The 20490-nt window shown below is 37.2% G+C and overlaps 1 protein-coding gene across 14 annotated transcripts in view; it reads left to right on the forward strand.

Moving 5' to 3' along the window:
• The window catches only part of adgrl2a (adhesion G protein-coupled receptor L2a), a 102537-nt gene that overhangs the window by 62743 nt on the left and 19304 nt on the right, over nt 1-20490 (forward strand). For 12 of the 14 annotated variants that reach the window (XR_009273398.1, XM_058791574.1, XM_058791578.1 and 9 more), the window contains 11 exons: nt 892-1185; nt 4913-5016; nt 5522-5707; nt 9780-9818; nt 11121-11304; nt 12597-12719; nt 13260-13465; nt 14195-14368; nt 14841-15050; nt 16364-16584; nt 18235-18301. Coding sequence is in view for 13 of the 14 variants with exons in the window: in XM_058791574.1 (XP_058647557.1) it covers nt 892-1185; nt 4913-5016; nt 5522-5707; nt 9780-9818; nt 11121-11304; nt 12597-12719; nt 13260-13465; nt 14195-14368; nt 14841-15050; nt 16364-16584; nt 18235-18301 (1808 nt within the window). In the remaining variant the exon portion in view is untranslated. The remainder of the gene's footprint in view (nt 1-891; nt 1186-4912; nt 5017-5521; nt 5708-9779; nt 9819-11120; nt 11305-12596; nt 12720-13259; nt 13466-14194; nt 14369-14840; nt 15051-16363; nt 16585-18234; nt 18302-20490) is intronic. The other 2 variants (XM_058791576.1, XM_058791579.1) reach the window with 1 other exon arrangement.

A 20490-nucleotide genomic window follows, 5' to 3' on the forward strand; every position in this document is an offset into this window, starting at 1 on the left:
TGTCAAAACTCACACACATGGGTGAAAACCGTAAAGATCGGGGTCTGCAGGTAAAGGCGTTGCAGCTGTATTTGCTCAGTTTTTATCTGAACCAGAGCTCTGACTGGTCAGTTGACACAAATTCACAGTAGGCCACATCTAACCTCAAAAAGAAAGCCTTTTCTTTCACTCGATCGGTCTTTTCCACCTCACAAACATACATGGAGGTGCTCACACCCATACTGTGCTAAAATCTCTCACACTTCTATGGACCATCGGTGGGTTTCTTGGCTGCACGCTGTCATTCACAAAATCAGGTTAGCCGGTGAAAGCGGCGGGTGAAGTTCAGAGGGTTTTCTGGGTTTATCCATATTTGTGGATGGAGGGATGAGGTCAGGTATATCACTTCTGCCCTGTACAGGCAGAACCAATGCAAACTGCAAAGAAGTTGGAGTTATATGGTATTCAAAACCCTTCACGTATGAATCTCCTTCTGATTATTATTATGTAACTTCCTAGCTAGGAAAAACGTAATTACGTTTGGAAAATAAGACACGCATATTTTCCGGTGTAAAGTGTGGCCTGCAATATTTGTTCAGTTTACGTTGATATATGTACCGTATTTTTCTTGCCTGAGGAATTACCTTAGTTATATATAAAGATTATGAAATATAGACACAGGAACAAAGAAACTGTGGGTGAAAGAAAATATATGTTCAAAAACTGTGCGATTCAGCTTTTTAATAAGCTCTTGAGATATAATAGAGCTTGAGGTCTTGTATGCAAGCAGAATATTTTTTATTTCATAATTATTCTCTTTTATTAAGCACTATACAAGCTTGATAACAGAACTGGTACCCAAAACAGGACATAATTTGTGCAACAACTAATTTTACCTATTATTCTTTTTAGCACCACCTATCTCAGAGGCATCCACAACACCCAAGTTACTAAAACCAACAAACACTACAACAAGCACTGCTCAACCGAGAGGTCAGGTGACTACAGTTACCACTACAGGGACCAGAGCTGTTAATAAGACACCCAAATCACCAGCTGTACTTCCCCAAACCACCACGCCTCCCTCACTGGAGTCTTTCCCTCCACCTGAGCGCTTCTGCGAGAGCGTGGAGCTTAGGGACATACTGTGGCCGCAGACGCAGAGGGGCATGCTGGTGGAACGACCCTGCCCCAAAGGAACTCGAGGTGGGTGCATGTACCTGTTGAAGTGTAACATGCTGCAGTTTTCCACTCAGGGCTCTTTGAATTGCTATCAGTCACACACAAGCTGATATGCATTTGGCCTCTAGGCGAAGAGAAATGTGTCTATTCTCTTAGGATCGACCATTTGAATAAAGCAATAAAGCCTTGAGAGGCCATGCGTTGCAGTGATTTTACATTTAGCTTTAATCTTGTTAGCAAAAGTGTTTGCTTATAAGAATAAATCATTTGTTAATAATAATTAAAAATGTATTTATGCCAGTGTATGTAATTATTTGGTAAGTCGTCAGACGGTGCTTTTTGGCTTTTGTACTTAAGATCTTAAAAATCTTTATTGGTGCTTTATTGCCATAACAAATATTGGTTACACTTTATTTTGTGTCCTTGTTACAGTGTAATAATTTAAGTACTGAGTAATGTTAATTAATTACCAGTGTTGGTTACATGTAATGGAATTATGTCATTTAATTACAAAATAAATGTAATTGTAATCAGTTACAGTTACTGAGAAAAAGGTTAATGATTACAAAGGGGGTTACATCTGAATTTTTTCACACACTTACACACTCACCCACATTTAATTTAATTGATTTCTTTCAGAAATTGCATTGACTGCTCTAAAATATGAGACACCAATGTTTCAGGAGTTTAGGACACAGAATAAGACACATGCTTATTCGATAACAGTTTTATTTCCTATTTGGGTTTATATATATATATATGCTTTCTTTTTTGGTCCCACTTTATATTAGGTGGCCTTAACTACTATGTGCTTACATTTAAATTAATAATTTGATACAATACACTTATTGTGTACATACATGTTTTTACATTGTACTTATATATTTTTAAATACCTATATGTAATTACATCTATAATTAATTTCTGTAATTGCATTTATAATTACACTGTTGACCCATCCCTTACACTTTAACCCACCCTTAAACCTACCCAGACCACCAAACCTGTCCCTAACCTTACCCGTATATAATTACCTGTAAAGGGACCCGTATCCCACCGCAATAGCAGCAAAAGAGGTTTGCAATACAATATGACCACAATTTTTTTTTTTTTTATGTAAATACATAGTAGTTAAGGCCACCTAATATAAAGTGTGACCTATTTTTTTTTTAAGATTAACTGTTTTTTTTTTGTTTTTGTTTTTTCAAGGCATTGTTAGATGCCAGTGTGTCCTATCATATCTATGCAAAGATTTGATTTCAAAAACAGTATCAGGTCACACTTTATATTAGGTGGCCTTAATTACTATGTACTTACATCAAACAAATAAGTACAATGGACTTATTGTGTTCATATTGTATTGGAAAACACTTCTGCTGCTATTGAGGTGGGATATGGGTAAGGTTAGGGACAGGGTTGGTGGTATGGGTAGGTTTAAGGGTGGGTTATGGTGTAAGGGATGGGTCAACAGTGTAATTATAAATGTAATTACAGAAATTAATTACATATGTAATTACATAAAGGTATTGTTAACAATATAAGTACAATGTAAGAACATGTATGTATAAAATAAATAGTTTGTATCAAATGATCAGGAGGCGGCACCAGAGAATTTTGAACGCAGGTGCTGAGGGGGTGCTAGATTAATGACAGGGGGAGCTGGGCAATTAATAGTAAATGTGACCAAAACATGTTGTTGTTATTATTATTTTTTGTAATGTATGACATGGGGGCGTTCGCGCAATAATTTTATTTATTTTTGATTTTTTTTTCCTGAGGAATGAGCTTAAAATATTCCTGTCATTTTTGGATGTGCTTTCTGTCATCTCATGCAGTCTCCGTGAATGGAGCGCTCACAACAATGAACCAGTTCACAGACATAACAAATAACTTTGCAGAAATCTTGAAAACCTATTAAAATAACACACACAAAAAATAAAAAAATCTTCTCCGATTATGTAGTATAGGTGCATTAGGCTTGCTGTAACGGTGTTACCGGTGTTAATCACCGTCCCTCACCGTCATTTAGATTTTTTTTTTTTAATAGTAATAAAAATACTTTAGTTCAGTTTAGAGAACAGACACATCAATTAGAACTAAACGTGGCTGCTTCAATGCAGCACACCAAACGAACGACAGTCGCGCATCAAAGATCATATTTCATTTATCACGTGAGGAGAGTGAGTTGAGACAGACAAGACGATGGCAGAAGAGTTTCAAAACGAAATGTAAAAGCACCTGTTTTAAAAATATTTGGGATTTTGGAAAAGCCTGTTGGCCTGCCATTTAGCCTATATTTTAGCCCATTATTTTACATCAAGGTGTATGCAGTCCATGCGTCCAAACTTTCTTAATCGTTATGCTAATTCTATGTTTTATAATTATTTGTTACTCAGTCTTTACTGATTTTCAGTTTTGTATACCTATTTAAAATTTGTTTACAAATATATATATATATATTTGAATAATTTCAAAAGTTATTTGTTATTTTATATTAGGCATATAGCATAGTGTATTTTTATTCGTTTTGTTAATAAAAGTTATATGTTCTACGTTGTATTTTGTTGCTTGAATTCAGTTGCCGAATTTTACTGCTAATTTAAAAGTGAAAGTAAAATGTGCACGGTGCTTTTACAAGCTATTTAAGCAAAGGAAAGTGGGAAAACTCAGACAAACCAAAAACAAACAACTGCTTGATGCCAAATTGCCGCGAATTTGAAAGTGAAAGTAAAATGTGCACGGAGCTTTTACAATTTATTTAAAACTGAATGAACGCTAGGAAAAGAGGGAACACTCAAATGTTTAATTGTTAGTCGGGGGCAGGCCTACTTGGCACAATTGAACTGATCCATTTTTTAAATAAAATGCTGGCTTTATGTGCAACTGCAAATCACGTCATGTTGTAGCCTATTGCATTGCAGTAGTTATGCATGAGTCAAATGTTTTTATTTTATTTTTATGGGGGTGCTATGGGGGTGCTTTGGTTTTTCTTGGGGGTGCTGGAGCACCTGCTAGCCCCTCCCTAGCACCGCCCATGCAAATTATTAATTTAAATGTAAGTACATGGTAGTTAAGGATACCTAATATAAAGTGGGACCCAGTATCATAGCTTATGATCTGTATTTAACCTCAGAATGATCTCAAAGTAAAAAGGTGTGCTATGAATTTGTGGTGGCTGTGCTTTAAAATTCAATTAGTATAATCTTAATTCAAGTGAAGGCTTTTAAAAGTCTGACAGTAATCAGTGTTGAGTATGATTGTGAGATTAACCTGCTAGCTTTTAATGTTTCAAAATAATTAACAGTTCGAAACATTAGAAATTTAGAAAAGTAATCAAAAAGCAATCAAATGCAATCAGTTACATTACTTTAATAAAGTAATTGAAATAGTTACACTACTTTTTAAATAGAGTAACTTGTGATCTGTAACCTATTACATTTCCAAAGTAACCTTCCCAACACTGTTAACTATATACACTTACTGTATGGTTAGGGTTAGGAAGAGGGTTTCCTTTAGGGTTAGTTGCATGTAATTATGCATAATGTATTGGTATTACTATAAGTAATGTAAATAAGTACATGTAATGTGTATAACAAAGACACGCAGCATTGCTGCATACAGTTAGATCACTCACTGGCTCTAATTTTATGACAGACAATCCATGCTGTATATATTTATAAAAGATTACACGTACTAATGTGGCTAATAATGATGATGGTGGATGATGATGATTTTATCTTTATTTAAACAGGCACTGCCTCCTACCTATGTGTTCTCTCCACTGGGACCTGGAACCCAAAAGGCCCAGATCTGAGCAACTGCACATCCCACTGGGTGAATCAAGTCGCACAAAAGGTTTGTAGTTCCAGAATATATCTGTCCTCGCAGAACAAGGAGCAAAAAAATGTGACAGTCTTCAGAGCATAACATCATAAAAATAAAATACTCTCCGGTGCCATATTTTGGAGCTCATTCTTTCTGTTATCACTTGTTAAGATGAAGACACACAGCCTTCAAACATCCAATGGGGATCTTGCAGATTGATCTGTGTGTGCACTTTTGTGTTAATGTGAGATGCTTCCTGTAAATAGAATGGATGTGCACAATGGGACACCAAACTTCATACCGTACACCCACAAAAATGAACTAAAGTAGCAGAAATGCTTCAGCCGTTGAAACCCAGGAAGTGTTTCCAAATGCTCTTCCAAAGTGTTACCAGTTTCTAATGATAGCTGTAATTGCTCGCGGGGGCTGTTGCTGACTCAGCGTGATGATGTCATAATGGGAGTCAAGAGCCTCGTAGATACAAAATGATATTTTTCAGAGCCATGCTGTGAGGTTAATTTGTGTAATCTCTCAGATCCGGAGTGGGGAAAACGCAGCCAACCTGGCGAACGAGCTGGCCAAACATACCAAAGGAGCCATCTTTGCCGGTGACATTAGCTCTACCATGAGGCTCATGGAGCAGCTGGTGGATATTCTAGACGCTCAGTTACAGGAACTGCGACCCAGCGAGAAAGACTCCACCGGCCGCAGCTTCAATAAGGTATTAACAGGATTTCATTCTCAACATGATTTTTTAATAAGCAGCAGCATGCCGTGGACGTTTCAGAGGCACTTTGCTTAAAGGACACTTGCTTCAAAAAGACAGGCATCAAACTCATTGTGTTACACCCCATTGTGCATTTAGAGAATTGAAAAAAGTATAAATGCACAGACTGAAGTGAATCACTCAGTGGGTTTTGCCTACTATCCATGCAAAATAGTATGTCTGATCAGAATTAGTGTTTTCCGACGCACAGGACATTGAGTATGCCCAAGATGCTTGGTTGATATACTTTGTCTGGTGTGCATCCGTACATGCATTTTCGGGCAATATTGTGCAACGGATGAGGACTTTTAGTTGTATAATTGTGATAATAAGGTTGAAGCTGCCACAACAGTTTTTAAATGCATGAATGTAAATGTATGACAAAGTTGACATGAAAGAAAGATTAAGAAATAATGAATATCTAGGTAATGGATTTAGATGCAAATATAAGTGGTATGTGACAAAGGGGACTGTGGTATCACAACCACATGGCAATATGTCCCAGCATTAGCGCACACTCATACTTTCACATCACTAGAATAGTACATATTTTACTGCATTTTACAAGTATGCAAATTACAGTGCAGACACTTTCTGAAAATAGGTCACAAGGAGAAGAATGAAGCCAGTTATCAGTCTACAAAAATGATTAGCTGCTTTTATATAAAACCTATGCATTGCATTTAAAATACATATAAGAGACTGCTTTATGTGCTTAACTGCATACTAACCCTTCTGGTTACAACTGGCCGTTATGTAACATTTACTTCAACCATTAGGAATCTTGAGGGCATACATTCATCAAACATGAGTTTTAAAGATATATGGCTCTATTCAGCATGTTCTAAGGCTACTGGGACTAAATATTAGTTTTTAAAGACATAGTTCAACCAAATTTAAAATTCTGTCATCATTCACTCATGAAACCCATAAGACTTTTGGGTGACACTTTATTTTAAGGTGTCATAATATAGAGTAATTACCTAATTAAGTACTTAGCAGTAGCCATTGTACTTGCATGAAACAAAATGTACTTACCATGTAACTAAGTTATGGAACGGCCTAAAATTACAGTTTGTAATTATGTAGATAGACAGCTACTGTTACACATATGTAACAGACTGAGTCTGTTACACAGCTTCTTGAACACTTAAGTACAATCTTGATACACTTTATTTTAAGTAGCTTATGCCTGTGTAATATTATGTAATTGTAATGTAATTAGGAAGGTATTACATGTATTTAAGCTGTGTACTGGTGGGTTAAATCAAACTAAGGTGCAGCTGGGTAAGGTGTACAGTATAGATACACATGAAGTACACTTAAGTACAATCGTGATACACTTTATTTTAAGCAGCTTATGTCAGTGTACTTACATTTATAATTACGTTGTATAAAATCTGCGACACATATGTAACAATATTTTGGGTACATAAGTAGCTGTGTAACAGACTCAGTCTGTTACATATGTGTAACGGTAGCTGCCTATTACATGTACATAATTACAAACTGTAAGTACAGGCTGTTCCATAACTTAATTACATGGTAAGAACATTTTGTTTCATGTAAGTACAATGGCGATTACTAAGTACTTAATACATAATGTGTATAATAAATAATAATAAATAAAGTGTTACCGACTTTTGTGTACAAACAGACATATTTTTAATGTTACCCGAGAGCATTCTGTCCTTCCATTGAAAGTCCATTCAAGCTAAGCTTTGAAGCTTGTAAAAGTTTGAATTGAGTAGTTTAATCCCAGTTTTCTGAGGGGACACATTATGTCGAACAGATTTAATTTAGGCTTTTATTTAAATGTAAACACTGCTCAACGCACATAAAAAGAGCACATCAAATATGGACAAAGACAGCTCAACATGCTTCACATATAATAACAAATTTAATTGGTTCTTGCACATCAAGCAAGTATGTTTGAGCTTCTGTTTATCATTATTATTATTATTATTATTATTATTATTATTATTATTATTATTATTATTATTATTATTATTATTATTATTATTATTATTATTATTATTACGTTACGTGATCTATTTATGCATGCAAGTTGATCAGTGTTTAAATGTGACTAAAAGTCTAAATTAAATTCGTTCATCATAAAAAGTGAACTTGTTCCTTCAGAAGGCTTGGATTAAACCGTTTGATTCATACGTTTTACATTTTTATGATGTTGTTTGGAACCACATTAGAGAAAGTAAATGATAACAGAATCTTCATTTTTGGGTGAACTATCCCTCTAAGTCAGGGAGCTTGGGGAGCGTATTCAAAGCGTTTGAAGTAACATTAGTTTTGTTCAGTACTGAGACAGAAACTTCTTTATTGGCTAATCTGTTGTCTGTATGGCTTTTTGTGTGTTTCATTCATTAAAGTCAAAGAAGTGGGTGAATATCAAATGGCTGGAGCACAGGCTGTACTCACTAAGAGTGAAGCCTTTCTTTCAAATGAATTTCATAGTTACAGGCCAGTGGAAGGGACTGAAGGCACACAGGCCTGATTGCAAAGAGTTTGGATCCCCCAGTGCACTATAGCAAGAATGGCATTTGTTTCATGGAGCCACATGGACATCAACTAGTGTTATTTACATGAACAGGACATGTTCCTGGTCCAACATCCTTAGTTTAAACAATAAGCTATTACTCTAAACCTTAATACCAAACTTTAAATTGTAAATCAAAGATTTATGTATCTTGATCCCACACTCCATCAGTGAACAATGGCCCTAAACCCTATTTCTGAATATTTCTGAATATCTTTTAAAATATGGTCACACTTTATTTTAAGGTCCAAATAGTTGTTCTCGCCACTTACAAACCATTAACTACGACTTTTGCCTCAGTAAACTCCCAATTTGCTGCTTATTAATAGTTAGTAAGATAGTTGATAAATTAAGGTATTTGGTAAGATTAGGGATGTAGAATTTTGTCATGCAGAATATGTGCTTTATAAGTACTAATAAACAGCCAATATGTTAATAATAGGCATGCTAATAGGCAACTAGTTAATAGTGAGAATTGGTCCCTCTACTAAAGTGTTACCTAAAATACTAACCCTAAACTTTAATTTTCACCTCAAAATCCCAACCCTACTCCTTCCCCTAGCACAAACTCACAATCCAGATCCTGTTGAAGAAAAGCTTCACTTTGATTCGGACATCCATTGATTTGGAATCACAGTTTAGAAACCTAAATTTAATCCCCAACTTTTATCCCAAATCACCAATTCTAAATCCTGACCCCAAAATCTTTCATTTAACCTGGAACCTTAAGCTCTAACCCCAGTGCCCAGTTTCCTACCCTAAATCTTTACCTTAACCATTATTCCTACACCTCACCAGTACACCTAATCTCCAGCCCTATCCAACCCCGATCCTTTCTCCTAGTTCAGCTTCCAACTCTGATCATAAATCACGAACCATGATCTTGGTCCTAGAGGTGAACGGCACATTGATTTAGACCGTTTGTGTCAGCATATTGTTTTGCATTTGTTTAATTTGCGTGTTACTCACAATTTGAAATCCTAAATTTGATCCCCAATCTCAAATCCTAAATCTTTCTCTTAACCATTATTCCTAAACCTTACCTTTACACCTAATCTCCAACCCAAGCCCTTCTCTTAGTTCAATTTCCAACTCCAATCCCCAACCCTGATCCCGATCCTATAGAGGTAAACCACACATTGATTTAGACAGTCTGCGTATGAATATTGTTTTGCATATGTTTTATTTGCATATTTCAGATGCTAATGAGCTACTGATTCTATTTTTACTTGAAAGAGCACCTGAGGGTTTTGAAATCACCAGACTAAATTTGTTGTTCTGAAAGCAAGGCCACTCTGTACACCCCTACATTCATCCGTTACATGATTTCATCATAGCAGATCCAACTGCTATACTGTGTTTCTGAAGTGCTTGTGGATTGGAGAACCCATTAGTACACCATCAACCTTTCTAACTGTCTTTCTTTGGTCTGTTTTTGTTCTTGTGTGTGTCCTCTCTCAAATGAAAAAGCTTCAAAAGCGAGAAAGGACGTGCAGGGCGTATATGAAGGTATACCTGTGCTACGCTATTATGCTCTTCACTTGTTTCTGTACTTTCTCTTCTTCTTTTCCTGCTATTGTTTCTCAGCATGGTCCCGTGTCCTTTCATTCTCACTGTCGCCACAGCATTTCATTCCGCCTGTGTCCTCACTCCCGGAGGTTCAATATTTTAGTGGATTGGAAATTGTATGGCTGCAATTTTTATGCCCAGTTCATACCTTTTATGTGTTTGTTGGTGGTCTGTTTATTTCTTTTTTCAGTTTCTTTATTGTTAAAGTCATGTGTTAATATATGTTGATGTGTGCTTGAGCTGCAGGTTGGCGGTGCATGTTCTTATTGGTTGCAAAGGGTAGATGTCAATTTGTGATGCTTGAAATTTATTGATTGCTGCATTGGTTTTTCCACAGCATTTTCAACTGCTAAAAGATTTACTTAGACCTAACAAAAATGAAAAATTTAAGTATGACAGGAGAGATTATGCAGAGATCACATGAAAGGCAGGATTCTGATTCGGAAAGGCAAATCAGTGTAAAATAAATCAGTGAATGTGAAACCCTAGACTGTGAAGATGCATATATCATCTTTTAATTTTTATTGGTGTGTAGGAGCAAAAATGATTTAGCATTGCGAGTAGTTAAAAATTACCATAAAAATGCAGGAAATTAGAGCTTGTATGAGTCAGAGCTGCAAAACCAATCAGATGAACAATAATTATCAGAGGCGACAAGTATGAATCGATATTTTAGTCTGGTGGTGTGTGTGTGTGTGAACAGAAGCTCTGATTAAATAGTATTAGAGTGTAAGTTTGTGAGGTAAAAATGTCCAATGTGTGCATTGCTAGAGTTAATCTTGAATGTAACATCCCTGTGTAGAAACCTACTGCATTTTTGAAAATTCTCTGACAGTGTTAACAGGTGGCTATTTATTTATTTTTTCCATTTCAATTTTGTGCATCATATAATCAAGACCTAGAGACGCCCTCAGTTCTGATGACACAGAACAATGGTGTCTTTATCTTTGCCTTTACAGTATAAGGCGTCACTACCGGCTGTCTTTCTTTACCTCATATGTGTCCGTTTACGTGCTTGAAGAGCCTTTGACATTCAATACTGCACTCTTGAGACAGACAGAGCATGTCGGGCTCATTTCTGCAGCCTGTTTTTATGTGTGTCACCTGATAATGACCTAAAACAAAGTGTGCATGTTTGCTTTCATTTGGGCACGGGCAGACAGCTGCTGATAAAGTCAAGCCTTTGACATTTGACCTTACTACAGTGGTTAGTGCTGACACAAGCGTCTCATTGGGCTGCAGGCTATCGTGGATACAGTCGACAACCTCCTCAGACCGGAGGCTCTGAAATCGTGGCGAGATATGAATACCACGGAGCAGACGCACGCCGCAACTATGTTACTGGACACCCTGGAGGAAGGAGCTTTTGTCCTTGCTGACAATTTAATGGAACCGGCCATCGTGAAAGTACCAGCCAGTAATATAAGTGAGTACGGGCGATGCGCAAAACTAATAGAAGTGACAACATAAACAGCTTATTTTGCAGCTGATCATTTTGCGTTTGCAAATATGCTTCAGCTGTGAAATTATAATAACAGTGTCCACTAACACATGGCTGGCTGACATAAAATATTTTTTGGAAGTTGACATGTCCTGCAGCGTGGCATGCTAACTCCGTCTTATACTATTTTAAACAGCATTTTCCCTAATTCTTTTCTTACTGTTATGCATGCAGCTTTTACGACCTCATATTAATTGAGACTCTACATGGAATATTTCTACTCCATTCATTAGCCACACCGCAGGACCTTTTAAAAATGAAGTGAAGGCAAAAAATGTGATTAAAAATAGTGAATGAAGAAATTTTGACCAGTTACAGGGTCTAATATATATACTTTCCTGTATACTTTCACTTCTATATTTTGCACACCGTTGATAATACAAAGTCCAGAAACCCACGAATCAACACTTGATTTTTGGCCGGTAATACTTTATTTCGATAGTCCACTTTAGAAATTCTACTAATAGTACGTAACTTTGCAACTACATGTCAGCTATCAGTCATTAGAGTATTAGTAGACTGTCTGCTTAATATCTTCTAACACTTTATTTTGATGGGTCCACAACATACAACATACTGACTATGAGAAGCTTTGCATGTATATATCAACTTATCCTACTAACCCTAAACCTACCCTAACAGTCTACTCTGAGAGTTAGTAGACATGTAGTTACAAAGTTACTTATAGTTAGTAGAATGTCTAAAATGGACTATCAAAATAAAGTGTAACTTTTTGGCCTAACAGGTTATGGAGTGAATTCTCTAAACCTTTGTGACATAATCTCACATTGTTTTGTGCAAACATATCTCTTTTCTATGTAAATAAGGTTTATTATATATTGCACCTTATTTAGAAAAAATGAAATCATGACAGAAGATTGTTATATCCAGAGTTGCAGTTTAGACAAACGCACTTTATGCATTTTTAAAAAACTGCTAGTAAAGTAAGCCATATCGCTGTGGTCTGCTACATCTGCTACAGCCTAGCACTTAAAACCTCAGAATAACGTTATGCAAATTGCGTGTGGCACAGATTTTGTGGGTGCGTTTTCACCGCTAACTGATTTGCATAATTCCTGTAGTGAACTGAACAATGCTAGATATGCATGCAAATAAACCGCAATTCATTCTCAATGAATTCCCCCCTTATTTTTATTTTTTTTCTCTGTTTCTGCTTGGTGAACTAACATTGTGAAACATCTAATTTCTCTCTGCAGTTCTGGATGTTTACGTGCTGAGCACAGATGGGCAGGTTCAAGATTTCAGGTTTCCCCAGAGCGGCAGGAGTGGTATTTCTATCCAATTGTCTTCCAATACGGTGAAACTCAACAGTCGTAATGGTACGTTCCAGCCCACGTGCAAACTTGCTCATATACGGTCATTAGTATCAATTCCAGTGAGAATAAGAACATATAAGATTCAATTGTTCCTGTCACTATGGAGATAGAAATGCTCTCATGGTTAGGAAAAGATCTGAACATTGATGTGAACATACTGCTCAACATATGTTGTTTTCGACAAACATAACTAGGTCTGCTGCAGGGTCACTTGGGAAAAAAGATCCATATACTGAAGTTAGAAACTTTTGTGGGCTATATACGTTTATTTATGGGATGATCATGTTTTTTGACGTACATGGGTGAGTGTCAAATTAAGGATGATTAAAACTGTACTTATTTTAAGGGTATAGCATTGCCATTTTTTGTCACATTGCAAAATCGTAAGTCTTAATAGACTTACTTTTAATTGTACAAAACATATATTCATCTTTTCCTCTATTACGTATAAGTTGAAATAAAACCCAGACTTGGGTTTCTTGACAGACTCACTGACATAATAGAGTTTGATGAGAAGTAAGGTGTGCCGTTTTCTCTTCGCAGGTGTTGCCAAGTTGGTTTTTGCCCTTTATAAGAACCTGGGGCAGTTTCTAAGCACGGAGAATGCGACGATGAAGCTCGGCCATGAGGCTAACGGACGTAACCTCTCCGTGGCTGTGAATTCCGACGTCATTGCTGCCTCAATAAACAAAGAATCCAGTCGTGTATTTATATCGGAGCCTGTGATTTTCACCCTGGAGCACATCGACGTGAGTGCAAGCAATAAACAAACAAAGGGATCGTAAAAGCAGCGGGATAGCAAAGCAAGAAGGCAAAGAAAAGAAAATAAAAGCAGTCTCAATTCAAACACCCTACAAGGTCACAGAGGGGTTTATTTAAGCCATCGAACATGAAATTAACAAAGTCTGAACCAATGATTATTACCAGCCTAGACCAAATTCTTAATGAAAACTAATTCGTTTGTCGACATTAGGATGTAAATGATGCAATTTCCTTTTTTTGGAGTGGAAAATTAACTCCCAGATTAGCTATACAATGCAGGATGAAATTACCAGAGGACCAATTATCATCTCGCTCTCTTTTAAAGTGTCAGGAGCACTCCCAGAGGAGACCCGGCTTGATTTTTGCTCTCTATCAAAGTAATTGTGTGATTTCCACAGACATGCCTTCAAACCATTCTGCCCCCTGTTAGCACCTCATATAATCAATGGTCCCATGCTAGATTTCGCACTCATTTAACCTTATTAGATTCTTTAGTCGTTTATGTGAGAACACACACTGCGCATTCAAAAGAGTGTTTGATATGGCCAGCGTATCATTTGTGAAAGAATGAACGCCAACAGTCGGAGTGAATTAGGATGTCGTTCCCCCTACGTTCACGCGCAGGCGCCATTATCAGACGGACAGCTGCTAAATATCAATTCATTATCGTCTACTAACTCATGAGGAATGTTTCTGTCTCCTCTTGTCGATTACAGATGCAACATTACTATAACTCCAACTGCTCTTTTTGGAACTACTCCGAGAGAACCATGATGGGATACTGGTCCACTCAGGGCTGCAAACTTATCCACGCCAATAAAAGTCACACCACCTGCTCCTGTAGTCATCTCACCAACTTTGCGGTGCTCATGGCTCATCGAGAGCTGCTGGTAAGATGCGATCTTCATAAATATTTAAGCTTTTGTCCGTGCGTTACTGTGAAACCCAGCTGTTATAATAGACACCGCCAACACTCATTTGCTTCTCTAAGCCAAACGGTACCAACTGATAAATTACTGGATTGCAGACGGCTGCAATTCAGCCTGTTTTAGAGTTTGTCTACTTATGATATTAGCAAAAGTTTCTTTAAGCAAAAACAGTTATTAAACTGAATAAGTGTTTAAAGCTGAACTTTCTGTGCTACCAGTGGGAAAAACATAAACACAAAACTGTCTAATGAACATCAAATTTTATCTAATTGGCAAAAGTGCTGTGTTTTGCTAAATTTTAGATTTCAGTTTGGGCAGAAATGTGTTGCATATTCTATATTGCAAAACTCTCTATAATTTACTTAGTTGTTAAATGTGACCTGCTTCAGTTTTTTTTTTTTTTTTTCTCTGTCTCTATTTGTTTGTTTCTCAGGGTGCAGATAAAGTCCAGGAGCTGTTGTTGAGCGTCATCAGTCGTGTGGGTATCGTGGTATCCCTCATCTGTCTGGCCATGAGCATCTTCACCTTCTGTTTCTTCCGTGGGCTGCAGAGTGACAGGAACACAATCCACAAGAACCTGTGCATAAACCTTTTCATCGCTGAGCTCATCTTCCTCATCGGAATCGACATGACGGAGCCCAGGGTAACGTTACCTTGAATGGATGTGATGTTTTCAGCGAGTCTCATGGAAACGTCTAGAGACGTGTCCACAACATCCAAGATAAATTTTTGAAGGGAGTTCCAGTGAATTCCAGCAGCATTTTGACACGTGATTATAGTTTTTCAGGCTTACTGGATTTTTGCGAGTCAAAAACTTGACAATTTTTGTCCAGAATTTATTTGAAGAATAATCTTTTTTTTTTTTTTTTTTTTTTTTTTTACATTTTTACATTTTTGAACTTAAAAATGTCATCATTATTTAACTGAAAATCTTGGGAAAAACTGTCTTATGAATTTTTTGACTAATACTAATATGAAAAATATATATATATATTAAAAATAAAAATTCAAAGGCCCGGAAAGGCTTTATACTTTTTGCTGGAATATGGCCGTGGAGATTTTCTCTCATTCAGACACAATGGCATCAGAGATGAGGCCTGGCTTGTTGTTCCAGTTCATTCCAAATGTGTTCAGTGGGGTTCAGGTCTGGGCTTTGTGTGGGCCAGTCAAGTTCTTCCACACCAGTAAACTATTTCTTTACAGACCTCGCTTTGTACACAAGAGGCATTATCGTGCTGAAACAGAAAAGGCCCACTCCAAACTGTTGCCAGAAAAGTTGGAAGCACACAATTCTCTAGACTGTCGTTTTATGCCGAAGCATTAAGATTTGTCTTCACTGGAATTAAGAGGCCCAGCCAAAGCCATTAATTAGAAGGGGGTCCACATACACTTGGCTATGTACTGCATAGCTATACTACCTGACATTTTTAAAGCCATTAAATCAAAACTTTTGTTGAAAAGATGTTATAAAATAAAAAAAAAATAAAAAAGTTGAAACCAACATAAATACGAAGGGTTTTTTTTTGTTTGTTTTTTTCTTGGTATGTTACCTTGAATGGATGGGATGTTTTCAGCTAGTCTAGGGAATGTCTAGGGACGTGTTTACAACATTCAATCAGAGAGAGTCAGTAATTTGGCAATTTTTTGGTGTATGATTTTTAAAATAAAATGCATTTCACATTAACATATTTTAACCTTTTACACTGAACACGTTTGAATTTAAATCAAACTAAATGTTGTTTAACTGTCCTTGGTTAGTAGTAAAGGAAAAAATGTCATTAAACTGCTGAAATAATTAAATGAAATTGCTAAAATAAATACCTATTGAATCAAAACTTTGTTGAAAATGTTCTAAAATTTAATAAACGTTAATAAAATCAAATAAAGTAATATAAATACTGTACATTTTATACTACAGTATATTTTCAAGCTTTGACCCTTGTGTCTGTCCCACAGATGGCTTGCTCCATAATTGCAGGAATCCTGCATTACTTTTTTCTGGCATCCTTCGCATGGATGTGTTTGGAAGGGGTTCAGCTCTATCTGATGTTGGTGGATGTCTTCGAGAGCGAATATTCACGCAGGAGGTATTTCTACATGGCGGGATACCTCCTCCCTGCTGTGGTCGTGGGTGTTTCTGCTGCTGTAGACTACAGAAGCTACGGGACCAAGAAAGCGTAAGCAAGCATTTTCTTTGTTTTTGTATTTTTTTTTTTTAAATGCAACGCTGTCTGCGGGAGCATACCACAATCTGACGGTTCCATAGGTACTACACACACACACACACACACAGAAAGTCTTCAGAGGATGCCTTACAGTACAAAATGTGGTTTCCAGGCAGGGCTGTATGCGTTAGTGTCTTTTGTTCAAAGAGTCTCTGGTGACCTGTTGTTTGTAAATGCTCTCTAACGGAGACGAGGGCCGCATGAGAAAGAGGCTTTTACGCAGATTAATGGCAGTGCTTCAGCCCTGCATGGGCTCTTGGGTTGCTCCTTATAACACATAAACAGGTGGTAGTGTGTCGGCCCTGTCTGCCACATCACTGTCTCTTAATACGAAGCACAGTGCATTGCTTCAGATATGTTTATATTGGTATGAAAGCGATGCTTGTAGCATTGCATTTGTCTCTGATGTTTCTACGGTTTCTTAGAGCACTGAAGAACATTGACAATTTATATGATCAGTGTTTCCCACTGGAAGTCGCACTCCAGAGAAACTGGATCTGTTACAGGAAATTACTGTCTTTGAGCAGCGTTTAATAAACGAATGCAGAATCAACCCATATAAAACATTGTAATGTAACCCACATGATCCTGCTCAGTAACAGATACACAGATACCGTCCTTAGTGTGTATGTTTATTGGTGCTGTTTGCAAAGGCAAGTATCTCTAATACAATTGCTCATACTTATGATGCAGAATTCGAACAAAAACTACTCAAATTCATATGTAATTGCATTCCAAAATGTGTTATGATGCAAGTATCTACTTGTTAAGACTGACTTTCCGGGTGTAAACGCTTTATCAGATGCCAAAAGCAAATAACAAATGGTGCTAATATACACTCACGGTGTGCTGTAATACTACTAAAATATCATGATACTAACTTTTATCTCCATACCGAAATCTCAGATGACCAGACAGAGATTCATCTTTTATGACTCTTTAAAATATTGGAATGCAGTGAGCCTGGAGGCTGTAGTGTTCACTTTGATTTTAAATGTTTAGCTTAAAGGGATAGTTTACACAAAAATGTAAATTTTATCATCATTTACTTACCCTCATGTGTTTCAAATTTGTATGAATTTCTTTCTTCTGTTGAACACAAAAGAGATATTTTGAAGACTGTTGGGAACCAAACAGTTCTTACATACAGTACTATGGAAGCAAATGGCAACTGTAAACCAAAATGGCAACCAGTAACTGTTTGGTTACCCATATTCTTCAAAATGTGTTCAGTGGAAGAAAGAAATTCATACAGGCTTGGAACAACATGAGAGTAGTAAATATATACTTAAATGTTCATTTCTGGGAGATCTATCCTTTTAAATTATATTAAATTAAGTGATATCAAGTCATTCACTTCACCTCAATTTCTAACACAACGAGAGGCAGTTAAAAGAGAATCTCACTCGATAGTTGATCAGCCCTCCAATTTTCACCCGGAGGGCCAATGTTTTATCTAGAATGTGTGTGCAAGCACCATTTGTTAAAGAACATGTTTCTGTAAAACTCTTGTTTTTGTCTAAAGTAATAGAATGGCTTAGACATGTCTTCTATAAGCTGCCATGTTGCATTTCTTTTATTGTGAATATGTTGTCTTTGCAGATGTTGGCTCAGGATGGACAATCACTTCATCTGGAGTTTCATCGGACCAGTCACCTTCATTATTATGGTGCGTTCAGTATCTACTGACCTTCACATGGCTTAAGATTGTATATGGCATGTACATGAGCGTGTGTGATTGAGTGCTGAATACATTCGTCAGGTGAAAGAACAAGAAGGAGAATGTTTCTGTGCAGGGCAAGACTGCGTCTCAGAGTTTAAAGAGTAATTGACAAAATCCTCCCGTGCAAAAACATTGAGCTGCCTTTGTTTCTTCAGTCTTATTCAACAGATTGCCGCCCATCGATTTCTGCTTAGATCGGTTCAGTCTCGGCAGACCCAGTCAATGCAGCCTGCGGAGAGGTTCGGAAATGCTGCTCTTAAGGCTTTTTTTTTCTTTCTCGGGGATCGTTTTGATACTATGCGGCTTTTTCAACGTGGCATTAGAGCACAACATTATCCTCAAATGATACTCAGCAGGGCGCTTTCAAGCTACGGGGTCGAGACAGCCCCTCGGGATGCGGACAGAAGAAACGGCAATGTCAAATAATACAAATCAAAAACGAATATTGTCATGGTTCAACCTTTTAAGGAGGTAGCTGATGACACTACAGAGTTTGTTTGCCGTGAGATGCCGGTCATAAGGCACGCCGGATTGACACAGATGCAGTTTAAGCATGCTGTTATTTGCGAATAAGAGATTAGAGGCTCGGACTAGACTGGGGAGGTTAAGAGGAAGTAGGCCTGATAGAGACAAAGATAGAGAGAGTCTGCTTGGTGGAAAGACTAGCAGGTGGTATTCACATCTGTCTGGCTGTTTGTTTGCGCTCTAATCTCTGGATGAAAAAAAACAAATTGTCTTCCTGAAAATGGAAGGACAAGTAGAGATGTTTGTGGAGGGTTGACTTTATTATATCCTTTATGGTTATGTAAACAGACCAGGTGATCTCCCTGCCGGGGTGAACAGTGATGGAAGCTCTGCTTATTGGAAAGACTTTTAGGTTTTAGTTGAGAACAGATTTAAAGACACACAGATGGTTCAAACACTGGTTTGTGCCGCAATAAAATATAGAAGGTAATTAGAGAAGTGGCCTGAAACAATTGTAGAGGAGCGGCCTGAAACATCTACATCTGCTTTTAATAATCAAATGCTATAAAATGATCCAGCGTTATATAAATTAAAAAAAAAAAATTCTATTAAATGGAATCCATCACACAACCATTGAGCAAATGTAAAAGAAGTCATGGAAAAGATGTATCAAAAATCTAAATTTCAGACTTTTTAAAAATGTAATTACTCATGTGAACATTGAAATTTAGCAGTCAGCTAAAGCTAATATATAAAAAAAAATTTGTGTAACATTTACAACAAAATTTACTTGACAACAGAAAATGTGATTTGCTGTGACTGTAGATATTATCATCTATCAATATTTTTATTAACATTTAACCTTGACTAGTTAGATATTTGATGTATGCTCTCAGGTCATAAAAACAGAATGTGTAATATTTATAAAGGATTATAAATCCTTTTGAGTATAACATATCACTGTTCTCGACAAGTCTGACAGGCCGCTAGATACTGCAAACAATGCACATTTTTGCAGCCACGCTTGGAGGAAGTCCTATAAACCCCGAGATCTGCTCATTTAGCCACTGCAGCGCTGGATGAGGCGTGATATATGTGTTTGCGGTTTTGCTGATAATCAGAATACGTGTTCCAGTCATCAGCGGCAGGAAGCTTGTGACCCTTTATGAAGCTGATTTATTGTTGCGTGCTCTGCTCGGACAGCAAGCAGGACTCGTAGTCCTCAGGCTGCTTGACAATGCTAGATAAAGCACAAAGACCAGAGCCTCTCTGGGGAACACGAGACCAAGGTTTCCCCCAACCTCTGACCCCTGATTCTCAGCAGATTGGCTTTGTCCTTGTCAATGAGAGAGCCAGAGCGAGTCTCATTATTCAGAGTTTCACCCATTTCGCTGTGCAGAGGGAAAGAATGGTGTGATCCTGTTCAATTAGTTGAAGCCCATTGTGGTTCTCATTATTCTACATCTATTTTCAGCGTCCTCATGCTCGATGCTGCAGCGATGTAGAGCTCCATGAATTTCACAGCTAATCTAGTTCCTTTTTCCACCAATGGGGTCCCTGAACCAGTGTCTTATATTCAAGCGTTTTTCACCACAGAAAAGTAAATTCTGAGCCATAAACATTGGTTTGACATTTGCTGTTGATACCATCTGGTCTCAAACAACATGTCT

Source organism: Onychostoma macrolepis, chromosome 11, assembly GCF_012432095.1.
Source record: "Onychostoma macrolepis isolate SWU-2019 chromosome 11, ASM1243209v1, whole genome shotgun sequence".
In the NCBI taxonomy this organism is placed as follows: domain Eukaryota; kingdom Metazoa; phylum Chordata; class Actinopteri; order Cypriniformes; family Cyprinidae; genus Onychostoma; species Onychostoma macrolepis.